The 27602-nt window shown below is 56.6% G+C and overlaps 1 protein-coding gene across 4 annotated transcripts; it reads left to right on the forward strand.

Annotated features, from left to right (window-relative positions):
* On the forward strand, positions 1-26730 carry UVSSA (UV stimulated scaffold protein A). 4 transcript variants are annotated; one of them, XM_055326395.1, is made up of 14 exons: positions 1-43; positions 1265-1459; positions 2429-2759; positions 3351-3471; positions 4165-4539; positions 5397-5509; positions 5628-5756; positions 13755-13875; positions 19299-19437; positions 19859-19984; positions 20600-20783; positions 21217-21328; positions 23612-23786; positions 25420-26730. In XM_055326395.1, the coding sequence occupies exons 2-14, from the start codon at positions 1362-1364 to the stop codon at positions 25511-25513; spliced, it is 2118 nt and encodes a 705-aa protein (XP_055182370.1). In that variant the 5' UTR covers positions 1-43; positions 1265-1361; the 3' UTR covers positions 25514-26730. The 4 variants fall into 4 exon arrangements, with proteins under 4 accessions (XP_055182370.1, XP_055182369.1, XP_055182371.1 ...); XM_055326394.1 differs by lacking the exon at positions 1-43 and adding an exon at positions 59-672; XM_055326398.1 differs by lacking the exon at positions 1-43 and having other exon boundaries at positions 1400-1459; positions 2520-2759.
* Positions 26731-27602: the final 872 nt, after the last annotated feature.

Genomic DNA, 27602 nt, shown 5'->3' on the forward strand with positions numbered 1-27602 from the left:
CCGGAAGGGGAGGGGCGAGGCGAGGCGAGCGGCCTGCTGCGCGGTAGGTGTCGCGGAATTCGCGATGCCAGGCGGGGTCTGCGGCAGTCTGGAGGCAGGCCTCGGACCCGGACGTCTCGCTCCTCCTCCCCAGGGCGCGGCCCTCCGCCCGGGGTCTCTCCTCGTCCCCCGCTTCCTCCCGGGACACTGTCTCTCCTTTCTCTTTCCTCCTCCCTCCTCCTCTCCCTCCGCCCCGGGACACTGAGCCTCTTTCCTCCTCCTCCTCTTCCTCCTCTCCCTCCTCCCCAGGACACTGTCCCTCCTCCTTCGTCGTCGTCGCCCCCCTCCTCCGCATTCTTCCTTCTCGGGACACAGTCTGTCTTCCTTCGTCTTTCTCCTTCCTCCTCCTCCTCCTCCTCCTCCTCTTGCATTCCTTCCTTCTCCTCCTTCCTTCCTTCTCCTCTCCTCCTCCTCCTCCTCCTTTCTCCTTCCTTCCTTCCTTCTTCCTCCTCCTCCTCTTTTCCTTTCTCCTCCTCAGAACACTCTCTCCTCCTTCCCCCTCCTCTTCCCCTTCTTCACCCCACACCATCCCCTCTTCCCGGGGACGCTGCGCCCTCTTCTGTCTGGCGTAGCCCTGGTGCCCTGGCCGGAGGAACTTGGGCAGAGTCCAACCAGAGGGATCCATGGTCCATGGTAGGGGGTGCTGGGAAGGGCTCAGGGGAGCAGCTACCTGCCTCTGCCGAGTGCGCATGAATTGGTGTTGGTTGGAGAGGCTGTGTTCGCCTTGCTGGGCCTGGCACCTCCTTATACCGAATAAAACAGCTCTGCAGCTAGCCCGGCACCCCTGCTGCCCCGGCTCCGTCCGTGCCGAGTGCCCGACCTCCCTGGGCCTTGTCCTCCTGCCCCACATTCTCTCCTTGCCGTCACCCTACCAGTTCCTTCCTGCAGCTCTCTGGGTGCTTAGCACTGGAGTTTGGACGTGATCTGGGTTTTTCTGTGCAGTTACAGAAGTCTAGCCCTGAGGCTCTGCGGTGTGCAGAGGCTGCTGTGTGGGTGTGAATGAACGGCGTTGTGAAGGGAGAAGTACCGCAGTCACATCTGGGCAAAGCTCATTTAGGTTTTATTTAGATGGTTGTTGTCCTTTTCTACCACACACCTCTCCCGTTCCCGGGATTGTAGCGCTCCAGAATGAATACTTTGTGGTTGCGCTTCTTCTAATTTACCACCAAAAAAGTCTTGTTGGCTGTGCCCAGAATACCACCTTGAATTGTATTTCACTGTCCAGGTCACCCCCTGAAGAGCCCAGGTGCAGCGGAGCTCAATGTCACAAATTGTGAAGCACTAGGTGGTCACCTTGCGTCTCTGCCACGCGCATTTCTAGTATGGATCAGAAACTGTCCAAGCTGGTAGAAGAGCTCACGACTTCGGGAGAACCCCAGCTGAATCCTGAGAAGATGAAGGAACTGAAGAAAATTTGCAAGTATGTCTTCAGGTCCAGCAATTCATGCCGATTGCTGGCTCAGCAAGTCTGAGATGCCCCCAGGAGACTGTCGGGCTTCCCTTGGGGTCCGGCCTCCCGCCTGGTCCGTCCCAGCCCTGCCTTGCCTGCCTCCACCATGGCCCCTGTGTGTGGGGAGGGAAAGCGCAGGATGTTTCCCCAGGGCCCTGGGGACCCTGCCCTGGCAGGCCATCCCGCTGTGGGCCCCCGTTCTGGGTTGGGGGCAGGCTGATGCGGCAAGAACACTTCTAAGGATGGCTCTGTTGAGAGCACAGATGCACAATCACTGATTGTCCTTATCCTGTATTTACAAAACAGGAAAATTGAAGTCAGTTTAATGATGTCGTCAGCTTTTGAAGAAAAAAAAAAATTCAGCACAGATCAGGTGTCACGGTACACCCAGAACACCCCCAAACAGCAGTGACTTCTCTTGCAGGGAAGAGAGCTGAGAGGACTACAGGAGGAGGCAGGGTGTGTGGTGGCTCCTAGGGCAGGTCCCAGAAGCTTCACTGACCTTTCCTTTGCTGCACCTGCAGGGGAGGCTGGGGGCCGGGGCCTCTGCTTGGCATGAAGTCTGTCCTGCCTTTGTCTGATGGGCCAGCTGGTGACCACTCTAGGCTTTAGGGGCCATAAGCCTCTGCTGTGTCCACTCAGCTGTGGACAGTACTGATGAACAAAGTGAAGGAGCGGCCATGGTTGTGTCCCAACTGGGTGCTGACACTGGATCTCCTGATTTTACATGTCATGAAGTATTATTCTTTTGGTTTGTTTTAGCCATTAAATCTGTAAAAGCCATTCTTGGCTTGTGGTCATACAGAAACAGGCAGGGGCTGAGGGCTGCAGTTTGTCCAGCCTGTTCTGGACAAAGGTTAGAAGAGTGGGGGCGTCCCTGCTGCTTTGCATGCTGTCTGCACACAAAGCGTGTAACGCAAGGCTGGCGGGTGTCCCCAGGTCTTCCGAGGAGCATCTCAGCCACACCTACCACCTGCTCACAACCCAGCTGAGCCAGGAGCATGCCCAGATCCGCCTCTCTGCATTCCAGGCCATAGACGAGCTCTTTGCCCGGTCTCATCAGTTCAGGATGCTGGTTGTTTCCAACTTCCAGGAGTTTCTGGATCTCACACTGGGCACTGACCATGAGCAGCCCCTGCCGCCCCCCAGGGAGGTGGCCCAGAAGCTGAGGCAGGCTGCCACCCGGGCTGTCCACAAATGGAATGAGAAGTACGGGGCGGCCTACAAGAAGCTCGCCTTGGGCTACCACTTCTTAAGACACAGCAAACAGGTGGGCAGGCTGCACTCTGTGCTGCATTGGTGGACACACTTGCCTGGCCACTTGGCTGCCAGCTAGGGGTGTGGAGGGCTTCCGGGAGTGGGGCAGCAGCACTTCGAGGAAGACGTGGAGGGAGCTGGGTCTCTGGTCCTGACTTCCACAGAAAGCCCAAAGGGGGGGGAAGTGTCCTGTGGCCAGGAGTTGAATCCCGTCAGGGTTTGCTGTGGGCTCTGGTGGTCCTGGCTGCTGCTGCCTCTGTCCCCCTATCCTGGCAGCTCAGGCCTTGCCCGGGGCATCGGGCCAGTCGGTGCAGCCTGACATGCCACAGCCTGACATGCCTCCTGGCTCTGCACCTCTGCAGTCCCCTCCTGGAGTGTTTCCAGGCCCCCCGGGGTGGGGTGAGCAGCATGCCGCTCTCTGAAGTGCTGCTGACTGTGCTCCTGTGGGGGATCAATCATTGCTGTCCACGTGTCTCCTTGTGTTTGGAAGCCTTGGAGCCAGGGACACACAGGGCCTGGCTCATGGGCATGTCTTCTCTCAGGCCTGGTTTGCCTTATTCTGTGTGTTGTGTAGTCAGGTCTCATGTCTACTTCAATTTCCCAGGTGGATTTTCAGGATGTGAGCGCAAGGACTCTGGCAGAAAGGAAGCGGGAGGAGGAGAAGCAGAAGCGCTTGGATAGAATCTACAAGGAAAGGTCTGAGCGGGCCATCAGGGAGATGGAGGGTGAGTGCGTGGTGAGGGACCACCCTGCCATGGGGGTGGCAGGTGGGCAGCCCCAGCCCTGTCCCCCAGAACCCCTGGGCAGCCACTACTCTCCCACGCCCCCTGGCAGTGCTGCATGGGAGTGTCCGCAAAGGTCTCTAGGCTGGCAGCAGGGACATGTGCCTGTTCATCTCACAGCCCCTGTTTGCTGTTGCCAGTGCCCCCACTTCAAAACCTGACTGTTACATGAGGGACAGGCAGCAGGCCCCTGCCCCCTGAGGATGGTGCTGGCGGGCCCCAGGGAGGTCCCTGCTGAGAAGCAGCCAACCAGAGTGCCATGGTAGAGATGAGCTCTCAGTGGAGTGCTGGGAAATGCTGTGTCCTCATAGCTCTCCCCTGGCCTCTCTCTGTCCACGGTGGCACATTCACTTGGTATCCTTGGGGGCACCAGTAAGCTTCATGGCAGAAGTCCAGACCTGTGTGTGTGACCAAGGACATCCCACAGGGCGGCCTTGTGCAGCTGAGTTTGTGGCTTCTTCATCCGAGGGAGTGGCCTCTGTCGGGGGAGGAAAGAGGAGGCACAACGGCCAGGCAGCACACAAGGACCCAGCCCACCTGCCGCTGGCATGTGCCTTCCCTTTGATCAGGGCCCTGCGCTGGGGGCAGGTGGTATTGTTTTGCTGGTGACCCAAGAGGCAGTACCTGTGTCTGCAGAAATGTCCGAGGAGATCCGGAGCTGCCTCACGGAGGTGGAGACCTGCTTCAGGCTGCTGGTGCCATTTGACTTTGCCACAGGCCTGGGGACAGTGTCACCTCTGGTGGCCTTTCCTGTGTCTGAGGAGAGTGCCCGCTGCCAGGCCGGTGCTGTGAATCATGGGGACGAGGAGCAGCCCTGCTGCAGCAAGACCCTGATCGCCTGTGCCCACCTTCCGGGAGCCGTCAGTGGGGAGGGGCCACCCCAGACTGCCACGGGGGCCAAGGAGGAGGAGGGGGACAGTGATGGTGACAGCGACAGTGACGGAGAAGGGTTTGTGCGGCGCCATGGCCTGGGGTCCCACAAGTACACACTGGATGTGGAGCTCTCCTCAGGTAACCCAAGCTCCTACGTGCTGGCCTGGGCTTTCTACCGTCAGCCATGGGCCCTAGGGACGCTGGCAGAAGCCGGAGTTCTTGGGACTGTGAGCAGAGCAGAGACTCCGGGGTTGGGGTGAGGGGTGACTTGAGGCTCGGGTCCTGTGGTCCCACCCTGAGGTCCTCCCTGTGACAGGCAAGCCTGACACGTTGAGGGGCTGAGGAGCCCTTGGGGAGGCTGTGCTGCCCATTCCCAGGCCTGTCGGGCTCAGAGGGTGACTGTTGGGCTCAGGCCAGCCTCTGTGGCTTGCAGGAAAATGTGGTTGGAGAGCGGCTTCTCACCATGTTCGTGATGACGTAGGAGAGATGCAAAGGGCCCCATGTGGCCTGCACCCTGTGTGGGCTCTGGGTGGTTTGGGAGCCTGCTAGGGATGTCGACAGAGGAAGAACAGTCAGGCTACCTAGTTGTGTGAAGACCTGTCAGGCGTCTTGGGTCCAGCAGCCCCAGGGGAACTGTCTGGCTGGGTCTAGGGGGACAGTGTGCAGAGGTGGGTGTGCCCAGCCAAAGATGGGTTGGGGTGGCGGGATGTGAAAAGAGCCCCTTGGGACTGAGCCTCCGTCCTGAGAGTGATAAGGGGCAGCCCCAGGGGGTGGGGGTCCAGGGTTTCCAAGGTTCTGTGGGATGAGCAGGGTCTTCAGGCCTGTGTGCAGGGAGATGTGCAGTCTGGCTAAAATGGTCTCCACCAAAATCAAAATTTTAAAGTAGTGAGTCTGTGTCTCTGGGGTGAGGTGTGGGGTCCTGGCAGAGTGTGGCTGGGGCAGGATGGGTGAGGCGGACAACTTGCCCCATGTCCTCTGCTGACCCTGTGTTCCAGACGGCCTGAGGGTGCATGAGGACGAGGACAACCACGCTGTCATCCACTCGGCCCGCGATGCACTCAAGCTTATCCAAAACAAGTTTCTGCCAGCCGTGTGCTCCTGGGTCCAGGTAATGCATGTTCCCACCAGACACACATGCTGGGAATGCTGGGGCCACGTCAAAGGGCACGCGAGGTGTGAGGGAGGGCGCCCTAACCTGCTCAAGTGACGCGCCCCCTCGTTGGCAGCTCTTCACCCGTGCAGGGGTCCATGGTGGACACTTAGAAGCTGCCATTGACCTGAAGGCGGAGCTGGAAACCGCCCTGAGGAGATCGGGAGAGCTGGACATTAAGCCTGAGGAGGGGCACAAGAGGGAGGTGAGTGCTGCCAGCGGACTGGGGGAGGGAAAGTGAGGAGACCTACTTTTTGAGCTCAGTTTTCAAAGTAAGCAAGAAATCACTGGCACTCAGAAATATTCTGGTTCTACCTTGCTGGGAGCTCCTTTCCTGAAATGGAGGGTCTGACTGGGAGGGTGAGAGAGAGCACTGCATAGGCAGGCCTCCCTGTGGATGAGGGGCTAGGACAGGGTCCAGGGCAGGAGGGCATGGCAGAGCTGGGGAAGGAGGCAGAAGGTTCTAGTTAGGAGGGAGATCGCAGGGCCCGAGAACTAGCCCAGCCCTGCTGCGCTTCTGCAGCCTAAACCTTCCTGAGTGCCCCCAGCAGAGCCTCCCGTGAGCTGGGAAAGGCTTTCTGGGCTTCAGGGTTTCATCCTGTCCATCTGCGCTGTGGCCAAGGACACACCATATTAGGGTGTGTGCAGGAGACAGAGAATCCAGACTTGTTCTCGGGCTTGTGCAGAGGGCCGTGTCCCTGGCCAGGGCAGGCGGATACCATGGTCCCAAGCGGGGCTCCACAGAGGAGCTCCGGGGCAATGAAGCAGGGCGAACATTTGACGTGGTGCCCCATTTGGGGAGGATAGTCAAGGATATGTGTCTGCTGGTTGTGTGGCACCTCCAGGCACCGTGTGGTTTGAGAGGGGGATGCTGGTCCTCTCAAGGGTTGTGTCCCCGGGCAACCTGGTGACGCAGGGACAGGCCCATACCTGTTGATGGGGTGCCAGGAAGTCCATCAGCTTCTGGGATACCAGACACTGGGCAGCAACCCTGAGCCTTGAAAATGGTGCCCCCTCCCATGAGCCTATGCCAGGATCTGGACCTTAATGTCCAAAAGGGATGTGAGAGCCGTGTCCTCTGCAGGTGTCCTTGGGGCCTGCCAGCAGGGAGGGGCAGCCACAGCTGGAACAGCAGCTGCTGTGTCAGAACCAGGAAGACAGCCTCCAGAGTGCACCTCTCTGCTGGGAGCCAGGCCCCTGGACCACAACTCCTGGCCTGGCTTTGGGCAGATGTAGCTGTTAACAACAGGAATTCTGGGGTAGAGGAACAGTATTCCCTGGTGAGGAAGAGAAGAGCTTCGGAGCCGCTCAGACCTAGGATGGATGGGGGCCGACACCCTGGCTCTCAGCACCTAGTGAACTGGACCCCTATGGGGCCCCTGGACACCTGTCACAGCACCCCTGCCCTTGGTGTGCCTCTGAGCAGCGGCCCCAGTGGCTGTCCTCCCGGTGCAGGGTATGCAGGCCAGGGGGACCGGCAGAGGGCACTCTTGCCTTTCTCCCATGAAGCTGTGCTGTCTCAGGAAAGTTCTGGGCAGGAGCAGGGCCTGCTCACAGCCTCGCCTCTGCTGGCTGATGTCCTAGTGGGTTTCTGTGGGTGCGGGATTCCTCGCAGAGCATTTCAGGTGTGTGACTTCACTGAGAAGTTAGTTTTGTGCATTTTGATCAAGATCTTTTTTTTTTTTTTTTTTTTTTTTTTACGATGAAGGGAGGTTGTTGTCTGGTGTCAGGAGGAAAGTGATCTGGTCCACTCTGCCCAGCACGTCAGGAAGGACTTCTTTCCGAACGTTAGAAGAGCCAGGATCACAGCATCAGAGCGGAGGCTGGCCTGAGATCAGGCAAGGGTGGGGGGACCGGGTGGCTCCCCTGGGTGCCTCCTTCATGGCGCCCTGAGGACCAGCCCATGTTGCATGAAGACCACCTCTCCACAGCCAGGTCTGCAGGAGCTGAGGGAGGTGCCCTTGGGGGCTGAGAGAGCCCCGGGGTTGTGAGGGCTGCTTGGGCAGGATGGTCTTGTCCTGCCAGGCCTGGGGATTGGTAGCACTGCTGGGGCTGGCAGGACACTGAGCCCAGAGGTGGCAGCAGAACCTTCATGGTGGCCTGATGCCAGCCAGTCCATCCTGGCCTCATGGTTCGAGCCCCCAGGGCAAGGGCGGGTGTCCTTTTGGACCCAGGGAGGACGGCTGCTGTGTCCCGAGTGCTGGTACCCCCAGCGACCAGTGGGCAGTGGCCAGGGTGGGTCGGGTCCCCTCTCCAGCAGATGCCCTGGGGATCTTGTGGGTCCAGTTTGGGGCTGCCCAGCTGTACTGTGGCTTCTGCTGCCCCCAGCGGACCCGGGGGCTCCAGTCAGCACCTCGATCTCCTGGACTGTTGAGGAGCCCCCAGCATCGAGGGCATCGGAGGATGCGTCTGGTGGGGGCAGGCTCTGTGGCCCTGCCCCTCCTGCACAGGGTCAGCGGGGCGCACAGAGACCCCTGGGTCACTGGGACCTTGTAGCCAGAGTTGCATGTGCGGAGGCAGTGTAGCTTCCGTCAGCCCAGTGGACACTTCCCAGATGCTTCTCCACAAACTGATTTTAAAAAGACAGTGCTCTGAAATCCTTGGAGATTGTGCTCATCCGCGCTGGCCGGCAGCGGCGCCTGGAGATGAAGCGATTGGGGCCCGAGTGGCTGAGTGGCAGTGCCCCGCTCAGGTGAGCGCCGCTTCCCAGAATAGCCGCCCGTATCTGCACATCTGCTCCCGCGCCGGGCGGCCGCAGAAGCCGCTGTGGTAATTAGAAATTATGAACGACGTGTGCTCCACTCATTTTCAAATCAAACGTCTGGGGCTTTCAATTGTTTGCCTTTGCGTCTCCCCACCTCACAGAGGCCTAGCGGGTGGCGTTGGAACCGTGAGCTCCGCAGGCTGAGCTGGGGACACTAATCCGTAACATGGGACCTAAGTATTTTTGAACTTCTGCCAGAAATGTCAGAGAGGATGAGCACAGGGCTCCTGGCCAGCACTGGGAGCTGTCCTCCCCGCAGCTCGACAGGAACCAGCCACAGGGCGGATAGTTGGAAGGTATCCTGGTTCTGGGTTTTGTGTAGTTGTTGGCTCCTATGTATTGTTTTCCTCTTGACACGGAGGTTCCGTCTTTAAGATATATTTCAGCCAGTTTAAATATGTTTAACTGTTTGTTTTATAGAGTGTGTCTCAGTTCTGTTTGGAAGCAGCTGGGGATAAATCTGAAATAGATCAATGTGGAGCATCATTCGGTAGATTTAGTTTCCAGTCCTGCTGCTGCGGGAGAGGTGTAATAATCTGTGGCTGCTACATTCGTTAAACTGATAAAAATCCTTTATAAACTTTTAAATTGCCTGCAGTTTAATTATGTGGCCAAGAAGAGCGATTATTTTGTATTGTGTAATTAACAAAATATTAATTTCCTACCAACCAATATGTCTGAAAACATTAACCTGGAGCACCAGTTTATATAAACTATCAGCAGTATGGTTTTTTTTTGAACGACTGGGTTGTGTGTTTAAGTGGGTAAAATGCTTGTGTGGGTGCTTTGGTCTGATCAGCAGTCTGACGTGGCGGCCGAGGGCTCTGCCAGGGGACACATCCTCACTGTTCCAAATGCAGCCGGACCACGTGGCTCAGGGCAGGCGTCCCTGGCAGATCGTGTGACGAGGATGTGCCTCGGGCAGGGGTCCTGGGTGCTCCAGCTGCCATTGTGTGGGACAAGTTTTCCATGCCGCTGGAGCCACATGAGGGCTGGCTTCCTGTAGGTGAAAAGGACAGAGCAGGAAGCCCAGGGAATGAAATGTTGAACGAGGGAGGCAGGCCGGGGAGGCAGGGAAACTAAATCAGCCAGCAGTAGGGACCTTGTGCTCGGCAGGGCCGGTAAACAACCTTCCTGGTGACATGGCTCCCTCCATCACACTGAAGGCCACACGGCTGCAGCCAGGGGCTGGGAGCCGGGGGAGGGGTCACATGCCTTCCGCCCTTCTCACCAGGCCAGAGAGCACTCAGGTAGGCACCCAACTGCCCAGGCCAGCCCCTCCCCTGTGCCCTGGGGCTCTAGGGCCCTTCTCCGCCCCACCACACCCAGGCCCTCCCTGTGCTGTGCGCACCCCTTGCTCTTAACACCTTCACATGTCATCCCTTTGATCCTATGAGTATCCCTATGAGGTGACTCTGTCACTACCCCATTACACAGATGGGAAGACTGAGTCTGGGGAAGGCCCTGAACCTCAGTCTCAGAGGGTAATGTCTGCCTGCACTTTTGCCCGAGAAGGTTAGGCTGAGGGAGGACAGCATGTACAGTGGCTTCTGTTGTGTGGATGGCCACCTCCTTGGGAGGTGAGACCCGCCTGAGGGGAAAAGCCTCAGTCTACTGGGAAGGATGTACTGTCCCACCACTTACCCACTCTCATAGGCCATGCCCTGCTTGGTGGCCTCCCTGCTTGGGTGACTGCAGCACAGGCTCCAGGTACTGCCCGAGGCTCCTGTGTTGTGTGACGGATGCCCTGGAAATGGACCCCCAGGTGTCCCGTTGCCCCGTGGTGTTATGGCTTGCACTGCTGGCAGGCCGGGTGCGGTGTGGAAGCAGTTTCCAAGGCAAGGCCTGTCGAGAACCCCAACCTGCCGCTGATTTGGATCAGACAAGAAACGGGGCCACGGTCACTCTGGAATGCAGTGATGCACATCTGCACCAGCTCTATTCTAAGTGGGGGACCTTGTGCTCTGCAGCCTTGTCTGTATCCGAGCAGGCTCTGTGTGGCCCTGAGAGCTGTTGTCAGGGGCCCTGTTCCCTCCTGCTTGCTGGTCAGCATGCACCCCACCGTCCTCTGCCCTCTGAAGGCGCGTCCCCAGCCGCTGGAGATGCACATGAGATATTGGCCTGGCTGGGCAATTTGCACGGCCTTCCAGGGAGGGCATTAGCATATAAATAGCAGATGCAATGACGACCATCACAGCTGAGCACGTTTAATTTTTAGTTTATAAGATAGAATGGGGTTTTAAATGCATGGCCATCAAGCCGCTGAAAGACAAATGCAGTTCGGAGCTCACTTGTCTGACGAGGCCTTACATCATTTTTTTTTTAAAAAAAGGGAAACAGACACACATAAAACTGAACAAAAGTGATTTCTTGGGTGAAAAGTAATTGAGATTGCGCACCGAGTTAATTAGATCGTACAAAATTTATTTAACGGTCCCAGCTGCATCTCAGGCGTGCGTTTGGCGGGCAGACCTGCTCCCAGAGCCAGGTCGCTCTTCCTCTTCCCCTCAAACAATCAGTAACCCCGATACCCCCACTGCTGTAAGCTGATTGTGTTGTATATTTTAGCCATTTTATTGCTTGTTTAATTATGATCCCAGAGGCTCATTTTTCTAAATCCTTTTAACTGTGGGTGCGAATCCATTTGTATGAGATCAAGGAAGGCCGGAGCCCCCAGCCTGCACCTCCCTGCGGCTGTGGGCTGGCTGGCCTCTCCCGAGGGGCTGCCCAGTGAGGGAGGTGTCCGATGGGCCGTGGGGCTCTGACCACTGGCCAGGGCCTCCACCTGTTGGTGAAGATGGGTGCACACCTCAGATGCAGTGGTGGGGGGGGGGGGGATTGGTTTCTCAAGACTATTCTGTGTGGTTTTTTGCTCCCAGCAGATGAGAACAATTCACAAGTAAACCCCAATTTGAGGGCATGATTCTCTTCCTTCCCAGGGTTCTCACAGCATCCACATGCCCCTGCCCACTCCCTGCCCAGGACCTTGCTTGCCTGGCTCAGGCCTGTTTCTGACCTGTGACCTTTGACCTTGAGGGGAGGTGGCCACCTCACTGCCCCACATAGGACTGGCTCCCATGAGCTCTTCCTGCAGGCCTCAGTCTCCCCAGACTGTACTGCTTTACACAGGTCTCAGGGAGGGCTTTCTGATTTGGCTGGTGGTGGTGTCCATGTTCTTAGTAGGTCACACAGGTGTCGCAGCAGTGGTGACTGCCTGATCAGAGCAGTCCTGGGGAAGCAGAGGAAGCAAAGCTTCCTCTGTCTCTGGACACAGGCTGTCACTGCGCTGCCCCGATTGGGCTCAGGGTTTGATGTCCAGTTCACTTTGTGCTGCGGAGCTTTCGGAGAGCTGAGGAGCCTTGGGAACGAGATGTTGAACTTGGGAGTTTTTGAGGGTGGATTTGGTACTGGCAACAAAGTCCACCTGGTGCTGTACAACCCGCCGTGGGTGGGGAGGGCCGCCCCATAGCTAGAGAGCTCACCACTCACGCGCACCAGTGCATTGCCACAGAGGCCAGAGGCCCAGCTGCGGGGACCCTGGGGGGGGCAGCTCTTACCCAGGGGAGTCCCCAGGCTCTTGCAGAGGACAGCGTCCTCCTGGAGGTGTGTGCTGCCTGGTATGGCCTCGTCAGTGCTAATTTAAGAACAAAGAGGAGCCTGGGGCTCCATATTTCATCTTGGGAATAAACAGTTGTAGTTAGGGAGAAAGAGGGTATAATTCCTAATAGTTAGCTAAGCAGCTGAATATTTTTTAGGAAATGAAAATTTAGTAAAAGTCCCTTGCAAAATTGAAGGGTGTGAGCGGTGAGCGTCATATTTTATGAAAATGACCTCCATATTTAAAATCCGGCACTCCGTGTTATGCATTGTAGCACCCAGTCCACATCTACCTTTTAGAAAATTAAAACACATAAATTCTGTTTAGTGTTTGATACGCACTGCACTAGCCGAGAACCGTAATGCCCTAAAACCTTGGGCTGCTTTCCACCTTTCATAAATTCCTGGGTAGATTCTATACAAAAATAATTTTCAGGTCCGTGGCTCATTGTTATTCAAACGTGATTGATCGCCGTCATTTGCCCAGCTCGGGAGTTAAGTGCCCCTGTCATTTCCAAAGAGTATAATTGGGACGTTTCACAGGTCAGTGGTGGAGACAGGCTTCCCTTTTGATCAGTGTTAGACTGATAACAAAAAATTACAGTTTCCGATGATGAATGTCTCCCGTGCTTCCCAGATGCACCACCGTGGGTTGTACCCAAACAAAGTGCATTTGCATCTGATTATGCCTCTCAAGGCGGGCGTCCTGGACCGCAGGTACGGCCCATGTGGCTGCTGATGCCCAGTCGCCGTGGCCACCACCAGGCCTGGCTCTGCAGGGACTGGCTGCTGTGAGGGTGCAGCTGGCATCTGTGACCCACTGGGCACAGTGTGGTCTCCTCTGTGCCCCCGAGGTGTGCTGCTAGGAGAGCTGTTGGAAGTGAAGGCATGTGCCGCATGGTTCTCCATCCAGAGTTTGTCTCTTCCTGCCTTTGAGGGTTCATGTCATGGGCACCCACCCGACAGGGGTCTCCTTTCTAGAGGGGCTGAATTTGTTGGTGGCAGTGGTGCGGTCTGCACCCTGGTCTGGCTCAGCTGGCCCCCAAGTGTTCCAGGCGGGTTGGCAGTGGGGTGGGTGCTTCCCTCTCAGGAAGGACTGGTCCTGATGGTCTGTTCCCCTCCCAAGTCGTATTCTAGGGCTGTGGGGGTCACTGAGAATGTGGGGCCACCTACAGAAGCCCCACTCCTGCTCTGCAGATGACCTGCACGGGCAGGGTCCCTGCCACACTTTCCGGGCCAGGTGCTGCCCAGCCAGCAGGGCAAGGGCAGAGATCCGGGTCTTGTAGAAAGGAAGCCAACCCCATGTGGTTCTTCAGGCCCTCTGGGTAGGGGGGCACGGAGGGGGCCCCCAGCTCTTTTCTGGTGGCTCAGGGCTCCTCACCACACTAGCCTGGATGGGGAAGGGGGCCTCAACCAGAGGAAACGGTTTCTTCGGTGGCTTTTTAAACAAGTCATTCTTAAGGATAGAATATTCCACAAGTGCTGTCATGGGAGCGGGGAGCTGGCCTCTTGCTGGGTGATATCAGTCTCCTGGGGCTCTGAAACACATCTCCTGCATGAGACTCTACAGCCATGCATCTTCATGCATTTCCAAGGGCACTGGGCAGTGGGGCAAGTTTACATGTGGTTTGGATGTGGACCCTAGATGGCCGGCTGATGGGATAGCCATGGACCTGGCATGAGCTCAAGTGGGACCAGGCCTGGAGACAATCTTTTGTCTAAGGTGATGCAGTGTACCTGACGCTGGACCCCAGCCCGGAAAAAGGTCTTCACAGAGGCAGGACTGGGAACTCCTGGGCCTCTGTGCTGTGCTTATACACAGGTCTGGGGGTGTTTCCACAGGTGGCAACCCCAGGGGACAGGGACGAGGACAATGACGATGACGATGACGGGGACTTTGTAGAGGTTCCAGAGAAGGAGGGGTATGAGGCCTGCATCCCCGACCACCTGCGGCCTGAGTACGGTGAGTGCAACTCGGGTAGCCAGGGTCCTGCTAAGGATGCTGACCATTAGAGTGTGACCTCACATCTGGGTCTGGGGTCTGGGGTCCACTGAGCAGGGGAGCCAGCTGTGGTGGATGCCCCACCTGCCAACACCACAGATCTCATGTCCCAGGCAAACCTCTCGCCAGGGCTCCTCCCCCAGGCCTGCCCTGCAGTGGGCTCCTGCTGCCCCTGTGTTGGGCCGGCTCCACCACCCATCCAGGGGGTACAGCCAAGCTGGCTACATGCAAGAGGCAGCCCTGTGGTGGACACAGAGGTCTCAGCACTTAGGAGGGAGTCCAGGAGTGGGGCAGGCACCAAATGCCCAGGGGAGAGTGCTATGGGAGTGTGGTGTGATTCCCAAAGTGGCAAGGCCACATGGGGCAGGAAAGAGACGGTGGCTAGCAGTGGCTGCACCCTGTTCTCAGGCTCCCAAGGCCCCAGGCCCTGTTAACTGGGGCACCCCTGCTTGCTGTCTCTGGAGTCACAGCCTCTGTGTCTGGCCCAGGACACCTGTGTACCTAGTGACAGAGGAGGGCTGCTCCAGAAATACAGACCCACCTGCAACTGGTCTCTCCTGTCTGGGCTTTCCTTTTCCATACCTGCACCCCAGGATGGTGGCCTTCTGGGAAGCAGGGGTGTGCGCCCACAGGATCTACCCGCACACACACACAGGAAGCAAATAAAAACAAGACCCATGGTTTCTGTGGCAAAACAAACCATTTGATTTCTGAATCTGAAGGTGAAATGTGAATTTGTTCAGATGATTGGCAGCTCAGGTGTGGCCCAGGGTAGTACATCTAGACCTGACACCTAACAGTGCAGCCCTGGTTCCTCTCCTGCTTGCCATCCACCAGCCAGGTGACCTCTCCCCAGGCACCCACCTGGACGCGGAAGCAGCAGCGACTCACACCTGCTCCCTGGCCGCCAGGGGCCTGTGTGCATGCCTCACCCTCTGCTCCAGCCACGTGGGCCTTCCCTTAGTTTTTGGGTCTTCCTCTGACTGTTAGGCAACCTTCCTGTCTCTTGTTCCGTGCTCTGCGTCTGAAATGGCTCTGCCATCCCTGGTTTATGCTGCCACCCCCCCACCCAGAGCAGGGGCTCTCTGTGGCCAAAGGCCTCACCTGCACCCATGAGGTGCCTGGGGACTGCTTAAGACACCTGTTAGGAGCAGTGACCGCCCTCCCGTGCCCAGGCCAGGACAGTGAAAGGTTGGGGGCAGGACTTGCCAGGGAATAGCCCGCTCAGTGTGGTCACTTCTCTAAGTTTCTGCAGCAGAGGAGCCTGGTGGCAGGTAGCCCCTGCCTAAGAGCCTCCTGTGGCCGGCAGGTTGTCCAACAGAGGTGAAGCTGTGAGGCTCTGGGCCCTGCCTGGGAGCCCCACCCTGACCCTCAGCTCATCCTCTGACTGTGACGTTGCAGTTGCAGACTCTTGCCCTTGCCCTATGCACATCCCGCTTTGAGGACATTGAGCCCTTTCAGAAGGGAGAGCTGCCCTCTGGCCTGGGGTCACACTTGGACCACAGCTGCAGTCTGTGGAGTGCTTCGTCTGTGCCACATCCACTTTGGCACAAGGGAAGTAGCACCCAGTGAAGCACTTGCTAGGCACCCACAGGGACACTCCTGCTGGCAGGGTCATAAGCGGCCATGGATCCTTTGGCCTACCCACTAAGAGTAGCTGACAGAGGCTGTGTGGGCCCTGCTGTGCTCACAGGACACGTGCCTGAACTCAGTGGGTGAACCTCCCTCCGGGCCTTGTCCACCCAGCCGGGACAGAGCAGAGGGAAATTGTCCCCACAGAGCAGCCTGCAAGCCTGATTGTGTGGTTCCTCCACCGAGCTCTGGGTGTTTCTCCAGCAGCAGGTGGGCGGCATGGGTGGGATGCCTCTTCTGTGCTCCTGGGGCACCTGACTGTGGCCTGCCCCCGATGTCCACTTCCTCGAAAGGACTGGTGCATGTGGAGGGAACCAGAAGCCCTGTTGGTCTTGGTGCCAGCTCACCCGTTTTCTCTGGAAGGCTCATGACATTCTGTCACCTGGAAGATTGTGCTGGTGGCTAACATGGATCGGGGCTGAGTGCTGTCCATCTGCGTTCCCAGACAGTTGGGCCGGGGCAGCGATGGACACAGCCTGCGTCCCTGGGGGTCATGACCCAGGGGAGACTGCATCCCCAAGACAGCCATGCCACCCTGGCCACCACCCTGAATGCGGCCGTGAGCCCCAGCGGGCCCCGGGGCTCTGGAGGTTTCCAAACACAGAAATGTGCCCGGGCAAGTCAGTCAGTTCATAACACTAGTTTATATTCCGCCACTGTTTTTTCAATTAAATGCAGGTGAACCTGCAGTAGATTCGTCTAAATCCACACGGCTGCGGAAGCTGGCGCTTTTTCTTTCTCATTTCTTTCTCTGAATTTTCACCGAGGGGCTTTTATCTTCCCCTTAATCCTACCATTTCTGTCAGGACATAATCTCTTTCTCAAATTTACATTTTAATTACAAGGCCAGCTGAACTAGGTAAAATCAATAATGTCAAGCTCGGCGGCCTAACTCCGCACGGAAGCCGCAGCCTCTCCATTTCCCGCTATCGATTCATCGCTCCCGCCCTGTCTGCCTTAGTGCTCCAGGCAAATGGGTGCCACTTGGTCAATTTAAACAAAAAAGGGGATTTGAGCAAGTGTAGGATTCTTTCTAAAGGCAACTGTGGAGGAAATTTGAGGCAGGGTCCCATCCGTGAGGCCCATGCCCTCAGATGGCAGGCTCAGCAGGGGAGGCAGTGCCAGCTCAGTGTGGCTTCTAGCTCTTCCGGGAGGATGCACGCTCCTGGGCCTGAGGAGTGCCGCCTGCTTTTTGGGGTCTTACTTTGAAAGTATGTCAGCAAGATTGATTTTCTACAACAATGTGAAAATGGTAGTGTTTTTTTAGTACTCTGAGTATTTACTCTGCTTTAACACGCTTACCCATCTTTTTAATGGTTTAAAACAACAAATCAATGAAAAATATATTTCATTCTTGTAACTCCTAGGAATTCTCATATTGATCTTCAGGCTGTGATTGTATCCATCTAAATGCCACAGTGCCCACTTATCAGCCGCCCCTCCCCATCCCCCGCACCAGGCGTGTGCCTGTGGCGCATGCACGCTCATGGGGCTGACCGTGACAGGCTCTGCGGCAGTTAGTGATACACCTTGTCAACATCGTGAGTAGAGGTGTTGGGGGTTTGAGGAGCTGAAGCTAGGGCATCCTGGTGCTGATGGAGCCTGGTGCAGGTTTCCCACCATGGGGGACCTGTCACACCCGAGTGGCTCTATCCTCCATGTTCAGCGGCCGGAACCTGAGAAAGGGCAGCAGGAGGCTTGCCAGGCATGTGGAGCAAGGGCAGGCAGATGATTCCTGCAAAGGGCCTATGGGCCTCCGGAGCTCCCAGGAGACCAGCTGCGTGTGTGGCCATGCGCCGGGAACACCATGCATGGAAAGTGGCCGGTCCGCTGAGCCCTGTGGTACAGCATAGGACTGGGCAGCCGCCTCCAGGTTAAGTCAGACTGCCCCTGCTGCCTGAAACAGTGCCAGCCCAGCCAAGACCTTCCTCAGGTCCTGCCTGAGTGCTGCCATGTCCCCTCTGGTTTTCTCTCTAAATGCAGTATTTGTGATCCGTGTTGAGGGGGGGTGCTGGGTGGAGCCGTCTGTTCAGCGGGACCATCTACACCATGAGTCTGTGTGCTCAGGAAGGGTGAGTCAGAGGATGTGTGTCAGTTTCTGGGCTCCTTCTGACCACCCTGTGGCCTGGAGATGCGGTCTGGGGACACTGAGGTCCCCTCGGGTCCTACTGCCTGGTGGTCCTGGCAGGTGTGCATGTGCACTCAAAGGGCTTCTTGGAGGCAGCGTCCCACATGCCTGTTGATTTGGACTTATCTGTGAGGTCCGCAAAGCCCACCATGGTGAGCCCCTGAGCTGCTTACCAGATGCACCGTGTCCCTCCTCGTGTGTCCATTCTTACTGAAATGTCATCCTGGCAACGCTGCCACCCCACTTTCTCTGGGTCCCCACTTGCAGCATAAGTCTACTCACACGTCTCTAGCGTCGTTTGTTTTAAGTGGGTCTCATGTGGCCCGCAAATCACTAAAAGTTTTGGAACTAATCAGCCTGCCTTTGAACTACTTTAATCCACATGATGAATGATCACTACGTTGTTAGATGTCTTAGGCACTTTGTCGCCACTTCTGTTGCTTTCTTCTTCTGACCTTTCATTTGCTAGGTTATTAAATCCATTTATTAAATATTAATAAAATTGTAAGAAAATTGATCTTTCTGAGGGTTGTCCCTCATTTTCGAAAGATTCATCCTCATGTTTCCTGCGCACAGTTGCTGTCATGGTGTAAGGACAACTGCACTGCCCTCCCTCCTGGCCTCCCCAGCCCAGCCCTGTGCTCACGCCTACATGCCTTGCACCACGCCCAAACTCACTTCCCTCCCTAACGGACTGATTACTTGATCTGAGAGTATTTTCAAAGCAGACCTCCTGGTGGTGCCAGAAGGAGTCTCATGCCCATGCAGCCCCTCATGGGCGTGGCCAGATGCTAGCAAGCTGGATGGAAAGCTGTAAGCATGAATGTCTTGTCCTTCAGTCTTCTCAGGACGAGCTCCAGAGATGGCACGTTCACCGTCACTGCTGATTCGCGTTCACCGTCACTGCTGATGCCGGTGTTGTCTGTGGTATCCACCTTTTCTTTGGAAGCTTTTTGGATCTTTCTCTTCATCCTTAATGTCCTTAAATTTCCTCATAACTTGACCATCCATTTTTTCTGTCCATTTCCTGACACTCAATGGGCTTTTTGCCCCATACCTGAGCTGTGAGAGAGCTCCCAGGGGTGCCCACCACTCAAGTGTGCCTCCACCTGTTTGGTACATCGTCACCGCAGGAGTGTGCAGCATGCCTGTGTGACGTCTCGTCCTCTGTCTGAGACACGTTGCTCAGTCTGTTTGTTTCCTTCTGGGTGGGTCAGTCCTTAAGCTGTGAGCCGTACTCAGCCCCCAGGCCCTCAGCTAGTTTGGAGGGGCAGGGATGGCGTGCCACTGGTCTCCTGATCTGTGTGCTGTGCAGCCCTGGAACCCTGGCTTATATGGTGACAGCACAGAGAGGGGCCAGCAGGGGTCAGGGAGGGTCTGGCTAGCAGAATTGAGGAATCTGCTTTCACCCTGTTCTGAGGACATGGGGACGGCCACGTGCCATGCAGGTGTCATGGGGAGACGCAGGCATCATGGCCCAACAGGTGCCACGTGGAGCATGGCTGTGGCTGTTGGAAGATTTGTTGCAAACACATGCAGTCAGTCCCATTGTGACAGCAGTGCCCCTGGGGGTCTGCCTGGAGTCTTGGGAACAGTGGCCAGAAACGACACATCTGTGTTCCAGGGCTGGAGAAAGAGCCAGCTGTGCGGAGCTTGCCAGCGAGGAAGAGGACAAGGAGGGACGAGGAGGCATGTGACCCCACCTCTGCTGCTGCCCAGCTGCATCAGCTGCGTGGACGCTTGCCCCCACCCCCAAGCCCCAGGTGACGTCCAGATGCCCTACCTCTGCCTGGAGCACTGACCTGCCTCCTGGCTGCGAGGCCCCTTTGGCTTCTGTGGAGGCAGCCCTGGGCATGTGCACCGGCCAGGCGAGCACCTGCTAACATCTGTGCCCACGGCAGGGGCTGCCAGCAGCATCAGGGGTCCTCGGAGCAGTGGCATGTCAGCCAGGGCACAAGAGAGGCTTGAGGCTGTGGGGTGTGAGGGACAGACGTCATAGCACCCCCAGGCCTGGCGTGAAGGCTAAAGATCCGAGACCAGCTCCTTGCACGGCTCCCTGGGGACAGGTGGGGCTGCCCTGGAGCCCAGGTCTAGGAAGAGCAAAGGACAAGAGGGAGAGGCAGGTGGCTGTGGCTGGCTTCTGGCATGCATGGTCAGTGTGTCCTGTTCTTGTGGCCTCTCCAGGGCACCTGTGGGACCAGAGGAGGCTGGGAAGCTGGCGGCAGAGCGATCCCGGGCACCTTTTGTGCCCTTTGGAGTGGACCTGTGCTATTGGGGCCAGGAGCAGCCAGTGGCTGGGAAGATCCTCAAGTGAGTGTGGTCGCATCTGGTTCCCATGGGTGCCCAGCCTGCTCCTTGCCTGTCCCCTGCCTGTGAACACACAACCAGGCACAAGAGGAGCATGAGGGCAGTTACCACGCACAGGCTCCCTAGAACTGTGCCCCAAAGTGGGATTTGGGACTTTCTCTGAACCTCTCTTTTGTTCCCTTGGTGAGATGTCCTGCTTCATCTCTTGGTATCTTGAGAGCTCTTAACTGACCCATCCTGCTCTGCCCCAGACTCTGGTGCCTCTGATGTCCACATGGGCCAGGCCTGGGGCTCTGCATGGACCTTCTGGGGACCCATCCCCTCGCTGTGCTGGGCTACATGCTCTCTGTGGGGCTGCAGATGGGAAGGGGGCACAGTTGCATCCCCTCAATCTGTCGGGACTGCGGCCCCTAGGTCAGCCCCCGTGGCCTAGCACTGCCTGTCCTCCTCCTAGACTGGGGGCAGCACTGGAGGCTGTGGGCAAGAGCAGACTCTAGAGACTTGGCTTGTAGCACCTCTGACAGGGTCCAGAAGTCTCTGCACTCTGCTCCTCCCCGGGGTGCCTGACGCCCTGTCCAGCAGCATCCCTGTGGCAGCTCTGAGAGTCTGATGTTGCAGGTGTGACTCTGAGCACCGCTTCTGGAAACCTAGCGAGGTAGACACAGAAGTGGACAGTGCTGATGTCTCAGAGATGCTGCAGAGCCGCTACATCACCTTTGCGGGGACATTTGAGCCTGTGCGGCACCGGTGCCGTGCCTTGAGGCCTGACGGCCAGCTCTGTGAGCGGCAGGACCGGCTAAAGGTGAGGTGGTGGCCAGGGCCAGTGGGGGCCACAGGCATGTGGGGATGGTCACCTTGGGGCCCAGCTGAGCCAGGACAGGGTGGCCAGGTAAAGTGCTGGGCTCTAGCCAGCCACTACCCTGGTCAGGCTCCTATCCCAGGGAGGGCTTGTCTGTGGCTGGCAGGTGTCGCTTAGCCACCACCTTGTGGCCAGGGTTGAGAGTCTGACATCCGGGACCTGGGCTGCTCTGCCCTGGTCACTGTGTCCCTGCTGTCCACTGTGCCTCCTGGGCCTGCTCTGCGCTGAGCCTGGGTGAGCAGTGTGGAGAGAGGTGGTTTTGGCCAGACCAGTGTGGGCCTACCCTCCATCACAGATGTACCCTGAGGGCTGTGGTCGGCAGAGACAGTGGGCAGCCCCCCATCCGGCCGCCAGAACTGCTCTTTCTTTGTTACAGTGCCCTTTCCATGGGAAGATCATCCCGAGAGATGATGCGGGACGGCCCCTCCATGAGGAAGATAGGACCCGTGAGCAGAGGCAGCAGCAGCAGAGGCAGGCGGGCCATGCAGGTAAGTGTGGAGCCTGGGGCAGGCAGGTGGGCCGCTGGGAGGGGATGGCCTGGGACCCTGTGTGTGGCCGCCTGCCACCTCTAGCATGGCTGTAAGTCACAGCAGCACCGCAGGGGACTCAGGCTTCTTGGTGGGCCATGTTTTCCTATAGCTGCCCCCAGGAGACACAGACACACGGCCAGAAACCACCATGTTATCTGTTGGAGGTTTGGGTTCTGGTTTCTGAATCACATTTTTAAGGAAATAAGGGGAACAGAGGTAAAAAAAATTACTGGCTGAAGCCTGCTCTCCAGACGGAAGAGCAGCTCGCTTCCTGCCAGATAGATATCTTCTGTGGTGCCTTGCCACGCCCTCCCCTCTGCAGAGCTCATGCTGCCAGTTGCCACCCTATAAGGCCCACCCTGGGCAGCACAGTGGGCTTTGGGGGTGTGTGTCTGGGCAGAAGCAAAGAGATCCCAGGCACATGTGCTGGGCACATGCCATATGCTGGCCACCTGATGTCAAAGGACCCCTGAACAGCAGGGCCGGGTGTCACCTGGAAGTGACTCCCTTTCTGGGTGCATGTGGACATGCTCAGAAGAGGGTGGATGCCCACCAGACCCTGGTCTGTCTCAGTGTCTCTGCCTGCATTAGGGTCTGGAAGCCTTGGCCACCTGGGGCTCTGTCTGCCCCAAGAAGCCAGGTTGCAGACCCAGAGCCCTGAGGAAGGGAAGGTGGCCTGCATGTGAGGGTCCCAGCCAGGCCGTGTTTGTGGTCATTAGTGGGTTTTTTCCCTTTGACAGATGTCAGATTTCAGGCTGACAGGGCGTCCGAGCCCCCGGGCCATGGATGGCGGCAGGGAGGGGCCAGTGACCTGCTAATCCGCGGGGCGAGGCCTGCCCTGGTGGCTCACACTCAGGAGCAAATTAAGTGCGTATTTTTTGTGTCAGCCCTGAAGAGTATCTGGTTCTGCAGCCCTCAGTGACTTGTTAACAACAGGTATCCGCGGGCCGGCGCTGGCCAGTCAGATGTGAAATAGCGTCTCTTTACTAACTACAGTATTGATCCCCGCCTCCCTCGCACGCGGGGCAATTTTCTTTTCCCTGGGCTAACCTCGGTGACAATGCGCGCCGAGCTGCAGGCCCGCCAGCGCACAGGAAGGCCACGCGGCCCCGCCATCTATTGATTTTCTTCAAAGGCTTTTAAATTGCTCCTTCATTTTACTGAGATGCTCATTCCATCTCTACCGGGCGCCGGTATTTTTCCGTGGTGTTTAAACAATTGCTGCATTCACTGAGCTCCTAAACTGTGGCGCCTTCTTATTATGGGAGATAAACTGTTTAGACAGTTTTCCTTAATCTGGGATTAATCATTCCTGGGACTGAATCGTGCGGCCCTGCACTCCCTCACTTCAAAAAAATCAACCTGGGGAGGCCTCACCATCTATCTGTGTGGGGCACGCATCCTGGCCCCTTGGACCCTGGCCGCAGGCTTCCCGTGGGCCGGTGGCCGCCACTGGTGTGTGGGGTGCCAAGCAGCCTTCCACAAGCCAGGGTCACTGTCCATGGGTCTGGGCACATGAGGGTGGCTGTGCTGTCACTCCTGAGCGGTATGGCACTCTGTCTCCTGGACCTCGACTCCACCTGTTAGAGGGAGTCCAGCCCCAACCAGGGTTGGGCAGAGGAGGCCAAGCCAGGGCCACAGCAGGGCCCATCGAACCCAGGGCTGGGAGCCCCAGAAAATCAGGCCGTGAACCCTCTCCTCAGTCCCCACAGAGGTACAGCCCCAGGCTGGCCAGGCCACGCCCTGTGGGACCTGGAGCCCTGTCTCCTGCCACCTTGCCAGAGCTCACCATGGCTGACCGTGTGCAGCAGGAAAAGCAGAGCTATCTGGGTGAAGTGACCCCCTCTTGCTGAAGCCTGTTGTTAAGTTCTCTTTGGGCCAATAAAAAAAAACTTGGCCCGTCCTGACCCCTTGGTTGTGGCCGCCCCTGCTACACACAAACAGCAGGCAGCCGTAATTGGGGGCCAGTGGGGCCCAGTACAGGTGTGGCCGGGAGGTAGCCTGCATGTGGCACTGCCCCCCAGCTACCAGCCTCCACTGCCTTCCTGCCAGAAGGGTCAGTGGGTGTACCCAGCACCTTCCTGGCCTCTGTGGGCACAGGGGCCCGTGGGGCACAGGATGGTGGGGGACTCAGCCTTAGATGCCTGCCCCCTTTGTCACTGGCCAGCAGTGGGCACTCTGAGCTGCCCTCAAGGCAAGGAGGGATCAGGAGTTTCTTTAAATCTTGGGGTCTCTTGGCAGACTGGCAGGACCCTGAGTTTATGAGAGATGTGGAGGCCGCCACGGGAGTGGACCTTGGCTCGTCTCGGTCCAGCGGGAGAGGCAAGGGCAAGCGGAGGAAGCATCCCGGCCTTGCCGACCTGAAGCAGCAGGCCGACACTGCCCGCGCACGCATCGCCAAGAAGGTGTTTGCTAAGTAAGGGCTGCATGCAGCATTCCTGCCCCCCCACGCCAGGATTTGGGGGTGCTGCAGTGGGCTGGCCGAGCTCTCTAACACCGCACCGTGAAGGTCCGGGGCCCGAGACCTTAACTCCTCTCTGCTACGCCTTTCTCCCTGTGACTGCTGGGTCCCCAGGCAAGATGGGTGCTCCTGGTCAGCAGGGGGCAGGGGGCCAGTCAGGAGCAGAGCCCGGAGCTGGTCACCCTGAAGCTGATAGATGAATGTCTTCTCTAGTAGGCAGAGGCGGGGCGGGGGGGCGGGTCACTGACCAGCACACCATCATTTCCTGGGGATGAGGTGAGGCCTCCATGGTGACTGCTGGCACTGAGCCAGCTCCATGTCTCTACTTTGCCCAGCTGACCTGGAAGGACTCTTGTGGCCTGTGGGCAGGGGAGTCACCTCCAAGGCTGGTGTGATGGGAGGCACCATGCAGGTCTCCACTCCATCAGAGCTTGGCCAGTGCTATGAGGGAGGTGGGTCAGGGATGGGGCATCTCTGCAGCACAGCTGGACCTGCCTGGTGGCTATGGCTGGGACTTGGCAGGGCCAGAGTAGGAGGGTCACCCATCAGCACCACTGTCACTGCCTTCCCGCCACTGTGGCTGGCCAGATGAGTCTTGCATGCACAGGTATTGCCAGAGGCTTTGGGGCACTTGTTTAGGAAGCACCTGCGGGTCTCTTGGGTACCATCAGGCCACCCAGGGGGGCAGCCTTCTTCAGCAGACCCCTAGAAGGTGTTCAGCTCAGTGTAGTGGGTGAAGGAGGCTCTTCTCCTCTCTTGGCCAGCATTGCCAGGTATTTGGCCTGAGTGGGGTTGGACAGGAGGGTGGCTTTCTCTGTGCCCACATAGAGTCCCCAGGGGCTGTGGGGAGTGGCTCCTCATTGCGCCTTCGCGTGAGTCGGCATCCTGAGGACAGTGTGGCTCCCCACGCTCCAGGCACAAGTCTGGCTTCCTGTAGATCCACCAGGGGTAGAAGGCACCCTGGGTGGGTGTTGATGCCCAGAGTGCTGGCCAAGGGACCTCTGTGCCCGGCCTCCTCTCTCCATCCTCAGAAGGGCCTTCGTGCTGGCTTCGTGGCAGCAGCTTTATTGCCTAGAACTTGTCCTGTGGGAGGGCCACAGGTGACCATGCCCTTCGTAAGGTAGCAGAACCCCTGGGATGCACCCAGCAGTCACACAAGCACTGGGGGCTGCAGGGCACCACTGCTTGGTGGCCTCAGTGGCTTCCTCCTGAGCACAGAGCCCAGGCACTCGGGCAGTGAGACTCACTTGACTTGCCCATCTGTGCTTTTTGCTGCATATCCTGCACTGTTGCCCCATGGCTGTGCCGTGAGGCGCTGTGCATGTGGCTGGGCAAGAACAAGCTGGGAAGGATCCAGATCTGGTGCTTCCTAATTGCATCTGCCCTCACACTGCTCCACGACAGGTTGCAGGGCAGGCTCTGCCTTTATCCTGGGGTGTGGCCTGGTGCTGGTGAGATTTGGGGTCTAGGGAGCCCACAGGATTAGTGCCAGGACTGCTCTTAGGCTCTCTAAGCTGTGGCACCTTTAGTTGGAACCCAGAGCCCTGGCCAGACTTCCCTGATCATGTCTCACTTGCTTTCCCCACAGGGCAGCTATGCAGAGGGTGATCACAGCCATGAATCAGATGGACCGGAGGAAGCATGAGAAGTTTGCAAACCAGTTTAACTATGCGCTGAATTAGAGGGCCAGACGATGTTTGTGGTCTCCTCTGGCCATCAGCTCCTCTTCTCCCTTGGCTGGTGCACTAGGATGGGAAAACAGACACAGGACTGGGATGTAGCCACAGCCACCGTTGTTTTGTGTATTCAATATGAGAAAATAGTACAGATTCAAATTACAATGCCCCGCAGGTATGGACTGTCCCCTGCTGTGGCAGGCCATGGCCATCTAGTTATGGGTTCTGCCTGCCTGAGATCCTGGAGGTGACATAGGCAGCTGTGTCTCGGTGGGGCACCTTGCAAAGCCTATCCACTTGTGACATGCTTCAGAGTCAATGGCCCATGTGTGACCCCCCACTCCCAGCCCTTTCCCCAGGCAGTGGTCACTCACAGGGGCTCTAGGAAACCTCACACTTCATGTAAACACTGTTTTTAAGACAAACACAAAGGGAAGTGAGCCGTTCAGTGTTACACCTTGCATTTCCAGTGCACAAAGCATTTTGGTGACGGATCCGCATTAGAATGCCAACAACTACCTCACTGCTTTTGTTTTTTTTAAAAAATAGTTTTATTGAGATAGAACTCACACACCCTAGGATTCACACTTTTAAAGTGTACCACTTAGTGGATTAAGTACATTGTACAGCCTTGGACCACCTGGTTCTAGAACTTCCATCACCCCAGAAGAAAGCCTGTCCCACTCCTCCCTCCAGCCCCTGGCACCTCTTGTTTGTGGCTTTGCCCTTTCCAGGTGAACGGAATCCCAGCAATATGTGGTCTTTCATGTCTTCTGGGTTTTCCATGTCGTGGAATATGTCAGAGCCCCATGCCCTTTAGTGGTGCAGTGATGACACCCAGTGTGCGAGCACAGCACACTACTGTTCTGTTTCTCATGGACGGTTGGGTTCTCTCCACACCGTTTGGCTATTATGAATAATGCTTTTGTGAACATGTGTGTACAGACATACATGTCCATTTCTTTTTGGTTTACACCTAGAAGTGGAATTTCTGGTTCATTTGACAACTGTTTTGACTTTTGATGAACTGCCAAACTGTTCCAAAGGAGCTGCACCATTTTCCTTACATTCTCACCGCGGTGCGTGAGAGTTCCAATTTCTCCATATTTTTGTCAACACATGTTATTATCTGATTTAATTGTAGCCATCTTGGTGTGAAGTGGTATCCTGATTTGCATTAACTTGTATTTTCCTGATGACTAATGATATTATATTTTCATGTGCTTATTGGCCATTTGTGTATTTTTTTTTTGAGAAATAGCTATTCAGATCCTTTCCCATTTTCAATTGGATTGTTTTGAATTGTAAGAATTTTTCATATATCCTACACCCTTATATTGTTTGCAAATATTTTCTCCCATTCTGTCTTTTCCACTTTCTTGGTAGTACCATTCGAAGCACTAAGTTGTTAATTGTGTTGACATCCAGTATCTCTCTTTTCATTTGTTTCTTGTGCTTCTGGTGTCCTAAGCACCTGGCTTGGTCCTACATTTTCTTCTAAGAGTTTTATAGTTTTAGCTCTTAAATTTGGGTCTTTGATCCATTTTGAGTTAATTTTTGTATATGGCATGAGGTAGGGGACCAACTTCATTCTTTTGTGTGTGGATTCCACTTGTCCCGATGCCATCTGTTGACAAGTTCTTCTCCCCCCCCCCACCCCACTGATTATCTTGACATCTTTGCTGATCATCCGTTGGCCGTATATGCAAGAGTTTATTTCTGGATTCTCAGTTCTGTCCCACAGACCTGTATATCCTTACACCAGTGCTGCAGTGTCTTGGTTAATAGAGCCTTGTGGTGGGTTTTGAACCCTGGAAGTAAGTCCTCTAGCTTTGTTCTTTTTCAAGGTTGTTTTGGACATTCTGGGTCCTTTGCATTTCCAAATGAATTTTAGGATTGGGTTGTTAATTTCTACCAAAAGAGGGCAGCTGAGATTTTGATAGAAATTTTCTTGAGGGCAGCCTGGGTGGCTGGGCAGCCCAGGTGGCTCAGCGGTTTAGCGCCGCCTTCAGCCCAGGGCATGATCCTGGAGTCCTGGGATCGAGTTCCACGTCAGGCTCCCTTGTATGGAACCTGCTTCTCCCTCTGCCTGTTC

This window comes from Nyctereutes procyonoides, unplaced genomic scaffold (assembly GCF_905146905.1).
Source record: "Nyctereutes procyonoides isolate TBG_1078 unplaced genomic scaffold, NYPRO_anot_genome, whole genome shotgun sequence".
Lineage (NCBI taxonomy): Eukaryota > Metazoa > Chordata > Mammalia > Carnivora > Canidae > Nyctereutes > Nyctereutes procyonoides.

Excerpts from the sequence above, each read along its gene's own strand:
- UVSSA (XM_055326395.1), top strand. The coding sequence starts at position 1,362 with ATGGATCAGAAACTGTCCAAGCTGGTAGAAGAGCTCACGACTTCGGGA. Across the intron at positions 5,510-5,627 it reads CCGTGTGCTCCTGGGTCCAG|CTCTTCACCCGTGCAGGGGT; the intron begins GTAATGCATGTT and ends CCTCGTTGGCAG. Across the intron at positions 13,876-19,298 it reads CCACCTGCGGCCTGAGTACG|GGCTGGAGAAAGAGCCAGCT; the intron begins GTGAGTGCAACT and ends TCTGTGTTCCAG.